General features: G+C 39.9%; 1 protein-coding gene across 2 annotated transcripts in view; it reads right to left on the bottom strand.

Annotated features, from left to right (window-relative positions):
• The window catches only part of RELN (reelin), a 479,973-nt gene that overhangs the window by 190,756 nt on the left and 279,752 nt on the right, over positions 1 to 9,465 (bottom strand). For both annotated transcript variants that reach the window (XM_003782608.3, XM_023518943.1), the window contains one exon: positions 5,401 to 5,546. In XM_003782608.3, the coding sequence (XP_003782656.1) occupies positions 5,401 to 5,546 (146 nt within the window). The remainder of the gene's footprint in view (positions 1 to 5,400; positions 5,547 to 9,465) is intronic.

Raw genomic sequence — 9,465 nt, 5'->3', positions numbered from 1 at the left:
TGAAAATGTCCAGTGACTAGGGGCAGATGTGTCCTTGGGTGAGGACGAGCATGGTGGCACACTGCCTTGCTTCTTCATTCCTGCAGCCACATTCGCTGTTCTGGGACAGAAGCATCTGCTTGGAAGGGAGTGTAGCGAGGGGCTCACTCCTCGGCAGGCCTTGCAGCAGCACCCACAGCCCCACGTGCAGCGTCCAAGACCTGGAGCAGCACTGAGGCAGCTTTTGCAGGGTCTTACTCATCATGTATTTTGAGCTCTCTCTCTGTCCCGTTCTGTTTCATCCTTCATAATTCCGGGCCCAACTCGGGGACACTTCCTTATTTGATAGTGCCATTATAGCTTTCTTTGCTCATTTCCTGTCATTTCCAAGGATTTGGGGAAAGCAGGAAAGAGTGGAAAACACTTTTTCTTTTCTTTGAGACAGAGTCTCACTTTGTTGCCCTTGGTAGAGTACGGTGGTGCCACAGTTCACAGCAACCTCAAACTCTTGGGCTCAAGCGATTCTCTTGCCTCACCCTCCCAAGGAGCAGGGAGTATAGGCACCCGCCCCAACACCTGCTATTTTTTAGAGATGGAGTCTCACTGTTACTAGGCTGGTCTCCAACACCTGAGCTCAGGTGATCCACTCACCTTGGCTTCTCAGAGTACTAAGATTACAGGCGTGAGCCACTGTGCCTGGCCTTGGAATACCCTGTCTTGACTCAATCTTTTAATACTCATTATATCTGTGGAGTTGCTCTTTAGCATTAATATTCTGGTCATAGCAATAGAACAGATTTTTTTAAAAGGCATTTAAGTAGTAAAAACACAATGTTTGCATTTGAGATGAAAGGGAAGTATACACGTTTCATGTACAGCAACGTGCTGTTATCTAATGCCCCCCCACACACACACCTAAAGACACCCTCAGCTAGGTGAGATATGGTAGTTGCTAATTAAATGATGTGTTTGTAAGATTAAGCCAAAGTTCAGAAAGACTTACATAAATTATCAGTGTATCTATTAAAGTTTCTCCCTTGGTGAAGTAACAGATGCATCTTCTTTAGATTAAAAAAAACCCTTTAAAATATCACTTAAAAAACAAACTTATCAACATTGGATTTGGGACCGCTTAGTGATGTAGAAGGCAAACAGCTCTTGCATCCCTGTGATCAAAGATCAAACACTTTGATTCAAATGTTAGGAAAATATGGATAATTGGGAAAATGGTTTCAAAAAAAAAAGCCACAATGGTTTAGCGGCTTTCTTTCCTTTCTTGCCATTCATATTAAGTCTTTTGAAAATATCAGCAGGGTGGTATATTCTTTTTCTCTTTCATAATTCTTGTGGGAGGAAAACACAGTTAAAGGAAATGAAAGTATTATGTTTGCATTAATAATTTAATTTTTACAATTTATAGTGTCATTTGGAGTTTTGCCATAAATAAAATGAATTGAATGCTGCAGAATTCAATCAATTCAACTGGTCACTCCGCATAGTGCAAGGATCTACCCATCTGTGTTTTCTATCTAGTGTAGGAGATGAGCTTATAATGACAAATTTTTTGTGTGGGTGGTGGAGATAGAAGAGAAAAATGAGACAAACATTCAATAAACTGGGAAGACAAAACAGAACACATCAAGAGTTTCACTAACAAATTCTTTTTGTTCTCATTGCTGTTAATCAGGCCCAGGCAAGGTTCAAACTCCTGCCCCTGGTGTGCCGGGCTGGTGCGCTAACTACTGAGCCCCGTGTCCAGCTTCTCTAGCCAATTCCTAACCTGTTTTTCTTTGTCAGCTCTCACCACAGGTAGAAATGCTGCACACTAACTTGATTTCGTGATGGAATTTTTTCCTGAAGCTATGATTAAACATTTTACATCAACATTCTTTCCCAGATCAATAAAGCAACATTTGGGACTAGGTAGAAGTGGGGAAAACAAGTCCTCCAAACAACACGGATTAAGGCAGCATTTTTATCATCATTCAAAACAAAGCAAATGCTAAGTCTTCTCATTATTCTTGAACACTCTGATACCGTATTGCCAGCTTCATAACTAGGCCACCGGACTAGTGAAGTCATTCTGAGTGATTACTTTTTGAATTTCAATGAATGAATTGCAAGACAATTTGAGTGGCACAGGTGCTTTTCTCAAGCACCTTAATATGTTATTGGAACTGAAACCTGCAGACAGTGCCACGGCCTGAAAGTAGCAGCTTCTTAACTGTGACCAAAACCCTGGCAATTCCTCGGTCCTCAGAAATGTCCAGAGAGCATAATTAAAACCACCTGATTGATTCAGTGAATGGACTTTGTTCTGGACTGACTTCAGCTCTTTCTTCAGGCATGGATACTTTCAGTAATTTTTTTGTTTGGGGGGATGATTGATTTGGTTGTAGTCAAAAGTTTTTTGTTTTTTTTTTTTAATATTGTTAGTGCTTTGAAAACAGAATGTCTGATATGTTAATGGAAATAAACATTTTTTTTGCCAGCTATGAAATCTGGACTAGTACATTAATTTTCTAAATATGTTTGGTTTCTTCTAATATCAACTCAATTCCTTCCTAAGCATGATTCATGGAGGGGTTTTCCATGCTTCTCTAACAGAGAGAGAATGCTTCTCCAACAGAGAATGTTTCTCTGGATGGACTTGGAGCCATGGAGAACCTGTGGTCTCCTGATTTCAAGATTGCTCTTTTCTAAACACCAAAAGAAGCAAGAAAAACCTGCATCTTTCTGTGGTACTCCTCTTTTAATAAAAGGATTTGCTCTGTAAAATTTGGATTTAGTCAAAAGGCCACAATTAAGGACTAGGAAGGCCACAAGTTTCCTTCAGACTTCAGGTTCCCCACCCCTGAATGAAGGCCACAGGTCAAATTAAACTTTATCTTTCTCCAAAATAGTAAGTGTAAGTTACATTAAAAATGCCATAATTTACTGGAAGGAGAGAGATTGAGATCGAGAGATTGGTATCAGACTGGTTCTCCTAGAGATGAAATTTGTCTTTTTAGCCCTGCTTTAGTGAGCTGGGAGCTGGTAGCACTGGGGAATCATCTGAGTGCCCGGGCCACATGGTACTCCCTGAAGAGGGTGACGCATCACCAATACGTGGATGGCGTCAGCTTGGAGAGATGAAGGAAGAGGGGTAACTAAGTCTCTTGTATCTCAACATTTTGTATCCCCTCATAGGTGTCAAGCTCCATAAGCAGGAAAGGGCGTAGGATTGGTTTTTGTTTTCGTTTTTTTTGGCCGGAGCTGGGTTTGAACCCATCACCTCCCGTATATGGAGCCAGTACCCTATTCCTTTGAGCCACGGGAGCCACCCAGGATTAGTTTTTTATATCAAGGGTTAGAGGAAAGAACTGACACGCTGGTGATGGATCCTTCATCTCCAGAAGCCGGGTTAAAAGCCTTCTGTGCATTGTCACAGCTCTGGGTCCCATCCGACCTCTTTGATGTGTGGGGAGTGGAATGAAGGTTACAAAGAAGAGCAGCCTGAGTCCTGGAGAGAGCCCAGAGACTACAGAGAAGAAGAGGGGCTGCTGGTCACTCAAGGAAACACGGGAGCCCCACTGGACATGGAGCTTCAAGAATGATAGGAGCCTCAGAAGAGAAGGGCTGTGTGCACTGCAGGGTGTGAGCACTGGTGCTGGGCTTAGAGAGGTCAATGACAGGGCCTAGGAGGCTGGAGTTACTTATCGTCAGCTTCCTTAGAGGCTGACCCCAGCGGACCTGAGCCACTTCCTTGAGGCAAGGAAGGGCAGGGCTGGGTCTATCCCAGTTTATATTCTGTGTTCAACAGTGAAAGACCCCCATGTGGCAGCAAAAGGTCCTATCAGCAGTGGTGGCTCAACCTGCTGGTAAGATATCCCTGTCCTTGCCTCTGGAGGAGGTTCTTGGGCACTGCATAGGAAGCAGGGGCCCTAATGGGCAATACTGGCCTTCTTGCCACTCTAGGACTTCAATGTTTAATCAATTTTTATTTAAATTTTATTTTTTGAGACAGAGTCTCACTCTGTTGCCCTGGGTTGAGTGCCATGGCGTCACAGCTCACAGCAACCTCAAACTCTTGGGCTCAAGTGATCCTCTTGCCTCAGCCTCATGAGTAGCTGGGATTAAAGGCACCAGTCACAACGTCTGGCTAATTTTCCTATTTTTTTTTCTTTCTTTCTTTTTTTTTTTTTTTTTTGAGACAGAGTCTTACTATGTCACCCTTGGTAGAGTTCCATCACATCACAACTCACAGCAACCTCAAACTCTTGGGCTTAAGTGATTCTCTTGCCTTAGCCTCCCAAGTAGCTGGGACTACAGGTGCCTGCCACAAGGCCTAGCTATTTTTTTGTTGTAGTTGTCACTGTTGCTTAGCTGGCCTGGGCTGGGTTCCAACCTGTCAGCCTCGGTGTGTGTGGCTGACGCCATAACCACTATGCTATGGGCACCGAGCCTAATTTTCCTCTTTCTAAAAAAATTTTTTTAAAGTAGAGACGAGGTCTTGGTATTGCTCAGGCTGGTTTCAAACTCCTGAGCTCGAGCAATTCACCTTCCTTGGCCTCCCAAGTACTAGGATTATGGGCATAAACAACCAAGCCTAGCCAATTTTTATTTAATTTGTTGAGATCAGAATGATATGACTACACCTTAAATGTTATGATCTGGAAAAATTTCTCACAGTTAAAAGTTAAATTATTGTTTTTCATATTCATTTTGAAATTCCATTTTATATTGATTTCATTCATCCTTATGATAGTGTTCGAAAATATACATTTGCCTCTAACTCATACTACCTTGCGGATTTTGATTCTCTGACCCATTGTTCAATTTAGACTTTTAAAAGTGCTGTCCAATTAGTAGGAGATATCTTAGGGACCCAGGATCCATAGAAAAGGCATGTAAGTCAGCCCAGCAAGAAGACGCCTCACTGCCTCAGGTCCCCTCTATTTCAATTGCAGTCTCAAATTCCTCCCTTATAAATCTCTGAAAGATAAATTTTATCCCCTAAACAATTTTTATAGATCAAAACCACATTCCAAGGATGATCAGGTAGCAGCATCCATAAATCTCAGACCCCAGGAAGACAAATGAACATCTCAATATAATAGTAGTGGAAAGATTTTGTATTTTTTCTCCATAGGGGAAAAAAAAAACCACTCTCTCCCAGTGAAGGCTGAATAAGCTGAGATATAAGTAATTCTAATGAAGTTAAAAGGTATTTGCAATAAAAAATTTTTAATGTGTATTATAAAAAGCCGATGACTTCATAAAGATTCTTTAGGATAAGTGTACCCCTTTTGGTCTGTCTATGATAAGAATCATCTGTGTTGATCTAAGTATGCTTTTGCTATTTAACAATATGCATTTAAAATACGTCCAGTGGAATAAAAGTAAGTGTTGTACACAGCATGGGAGATAGCAATTACTTACCCTGTGGGCTGGCTCTCAAATTCTTCTGACCATTGCTCTTGAATATCTTCTGTGGAAAGATCTACATCCCGGGTGGTGGCAAAATTGAACTCACTGCCTTCATTTCCATGGAAATAAATGGAGTTCCCATCTGACTGACAGCTATGCTGTAGATAAAAGGAGAGCAGGGGGTGGCTGTTGAATTGGTTTTGTGGCTGTGGCTGTCTTACTCATGTATAATTAGGGTTTTTAGAAAAGTCATTATATTATTCCCTCTACAGTGGACTCTCAAATCAAAAGAGCTTGTTACCTCCTTTTCTTGCCTTGTTTATTTAATTCAATTACAATTTCTTTCTAACTTATTAAGTCATCACAAAAAAGGAGTTAAGAGGGCATTTGAGCTTTGCCATCTCAGCCCTTAGTATGAAATGAGCATATTTTAATTGGAATAATTTCCCATCTTTACCACAGACCTTGTTGCTGGGAATTAAGTCTGATAATGACTTGTCATATGTTTTAGATTCTGTGGTTATGGGCTAAATCTCACTGACCTTTTCAATATTCTGTATGTTTCTGACTTGCCATTCAAGTCTTCCACAATTTGTCTGTAAATGGGATATGAGTAGAACAGCCAGCTAATCAAAACACGGAATACATAAAAGGTCAATGTAAACCCAGATCTGATCATATATTCTCAGCCAGCTTTTGGCTGAAAGTTTTGACCAGACCTAAGAAGTTGCATGATGTCTCCAGTAAAGAGCTGAGAAATTACAAGCTTTTGTTATTCCCTAAAAGAACACATAAAAATAATAATTAAAAAGAATTTCTAGTGATTTTTTTCTGATTCATAGTTTTTCACTTAAAATGAATAGTCAAAAGCAAGATCAAACTCTGGAATTGAGTAAACAGTATTTACTTTGAAAAATTATTACAAGATGTTATTGCATTAAGTTAGTCATAGAGAAGTATTAATAAAGGAAAGATCAGGCATTCTTACAGGTTTCAGATGCTTTTAAAAAGAAATAGAAATGAAGAAAAACAATCAGACAAAAAATATGAGGCCCAGTGACTGTAAGTTTAGGGATCATGTTCGTTTCCTTCCCTGTAATATTCCAGGTCTTGGTACAGGGCCCCCAGGTGGCAGGTGCAACGCATTACTCATGTGTTTGTGGTGCTGCTGCAGTAAACAGACCTACTGTGCTTCCTGTCACAGAAGAGTATAGTACATACAATTATCAACAGTATGTAACACTTGATAAGTGACTATTACCGGTTTGTGTATGTACATACCCCACTTGTTATCATTGTCCTATAGTGTACTCTTTCTACTTAAGAAAGAAAAGTTTACTATAAAACAGCCTTAGGTGGGCCCTTCATCATTCCAGAAGGCACTGTTATCTTAGGAGCTGACAGCTCCGTGCGTGTCATGCCCCTGCCTGAAGTCTGCAATGAGACAGGCTGTGGGAGGGGAAGACGGTGATATTGAAGATCCCGGCCCGGGGTAAGCGTAGGCTAATGTGTGTGCGTTGTACCTTAGTTTTTAACGAGAAGATTTAAAAAGTAAAAAAACATTTTTTAAAATAGAAAACAGCTTACAGATAAAGATACAAAGAAAGAATATTTTTATATAGCTGTATACTGCATTTGTGTTTTAAGCTAAGTATTACCCCAAAGAGTCCAAAAGTTTAAAAAATTAAAAATTTTATGCAGTAAAAAAGTTTCAGTAAGGTAAGGTTAATTTATTTTTGAACAAAGAAAGAAAAAATTTTTCAATAAATTTAGAGAATTAGAAAACATAAGTTTGCCTCTGACTCATCCTACCTAAGGATGGTGTAGGGTTTATAAATTCTCCAGAAGGGTCCAGTCATGTCCTGGGCCCTCGCATTCACTCACTGACGTACTGAGGGAACTTCTGGTCTGGCAAGCTCCATTCATGGTAAGTGCCGTATACATTTTTTATCTTTTATACCATGTGTTTACCTTTTCTATGTTTAGATATGCTTAGACACACAAACACCTATCACTGTGCTACCCTTGCCTCCGGTATTCAGCACAATACCATCCGTGCAGGTTTGCAGCCTGGGAGGACAGTCTATACCACACAGCCTGTGTGTGGTCGACTGTCCTGTCCAGGCATGTGTGACATTCATGCAATGACAAAAATCTCCTAATGACCCATTTCTCAGCATGTATGATTGTATATAGCAAAAGGGTTACTTTAGCGGCACCAATTAACATGACCATCACGTCACATAGTTAGCCTTTTTCCTCCCCTGGGGTAATAGCAGGTGTGATCTATTCCTTTAGCAAAACTTCTGAATACAATACACTAAATATAATCATGTTGTACTCACTAAGGAAGGTACTGGGGGTGGTGGTGTTTATAATGAAGTACAATAATGCAAAATCTCAGTCTAGCGGAGACATATCAAAGACAAGGTTCAATGCCAAGATGGCCTATGGTAAGTGCCAATGAGTGGGAGAGAGCAGGGATCTTTGTGCCCAGGGCTGGTCTACACCAGCAGTCTTCATAGATAACAGGTCTTCAGCTGACATCACCAAGAAAAGATGGTACACCCTTGACCCAATTTATGTAGAAAACAAAGTATGTAAACAAAACACATGTACCCCTTAATATTCTAAAACTAAAAAAAGGACAGAAACCCCAAATGGATGGCAAACCTGAATGAATTACAAAGGTGATACATAGGCACAATTAGAATCAGACTGCGGCTGGACTGTAAAGGGTCCGAAACGGCAATCTAAGGGATCTCTATACTGTTCTGTTGGCAGTGGTTTCTAGAACAGGAGAGGGGTATGTGCAGAGAAATGTCTAATGACAAACTGGTTATGCTGGTAAAATCAGTTGAGGAGGAATCAGACTCTACTCGATTGGAAGAGTGTATGTTTCCAGAAGTTTGAGAGAGTAGGAGCATATGATATTGAGGGACTGAGGCAAAAGTCATATCCGCTGGCCCCTGTCTTCACTTTAGATTAGACCGTAGAATGTAACATGTACCAGCTGCTTGAGAATTATCTTCACAAAATAATGAATATAGGTTATTCAAAGATGCTAAACTGAATTCACTATGTGCAATCCTTAATCCTGCAGACCAATGAATAGCTAGGATTTTGTTTATTAACAATAAATAAAAACTGTCCAGGGGTGACAAACCCAGAGTGTGTTTGCCATCATCTGCTGAAAAGGCAATGAATTAACAAAGATTACTTTCTAACGACAAGTCCATTGAGTTCTAAATAGTGGTCTTCACCATTAACTTTACATCCTGGAGTCCCAAGCACCTGTGGCCTCTGTTCATCTGGAATTAATATAAGGACTCAGACACCAATGCAAGTGACAATGTCTAAGGAAGTGGCCTACATGACAATCACTATTCATGTGGAAAGAGAATTCTTTATATTAGAATTTAAATATAAATTCTTCTTTTGCAGAAAGAAATATATTTTCTTCTTTTGCAGAAGAAAAAGAATGACTCAGCTAACATGAGATGCTGGCTATTTTTGGCTAAATATCAATTTAATTATTTCAGTTTCAGTTCCATTTACCTTGGAATTGTTTTATAATGCTTTAAAACTCTTGTGTTATACAAAATTTCTGCTACCCTTCCATGATTTATATTATTATGCATTTTTATATTACTATAATTATAAATAATTATACTAATATAAATTATACTTGAAACACATTTTAAAATTAGTTGGGATAAAACTTATATAAAAAAACCAAATCCTCATCAAACTGGGCAGCATATTGTTAAACTAGTTTCACAAAATTAACATGGGTCAATGTAGGAGAAAAGTGAAAGAAACTTTTCAGCCAGGAGCAGTGGCTCTTGCCTATAATCCTACCATGTTGAGAGGCCAAGAGAAGATTGCTTGAAGCTAAGAGCTAAAAAGCACCCTGAGCAACATAGAGAGATCTCCCCTTTAGAAAAAGTTAAAACAAAAAATTATCTAGGTGTGGGGGCAGCTACTTGAGAGGCTGAGCCCAGAAGTCTGAGCTGCAGTGAGCTACAATGATGCCACTGCATTCCAGCCCAGGCAATAAAGCGAGATCTTGTCCCC

Source organism: Otolemur garnettii, unplaced genomic scaffold (assembly GCF_000181295.1).
Source record: "Otolemur garnettii isolate 467f Iridium unplaced genomic scaffold, OtoGar3 scaffold00005, whole genome shotgun sequence".
NCBI lineage: Eukaryota > Metazoa > Chordata > Mammalia > Primates > Galagidae > Otolemur > Otolemur garnettii.
The sequence above is the reverse complement of the archived record's forward strand: the minus strand, read 5'-3'. Positions and strand labels throughout refer to the sequence as shown.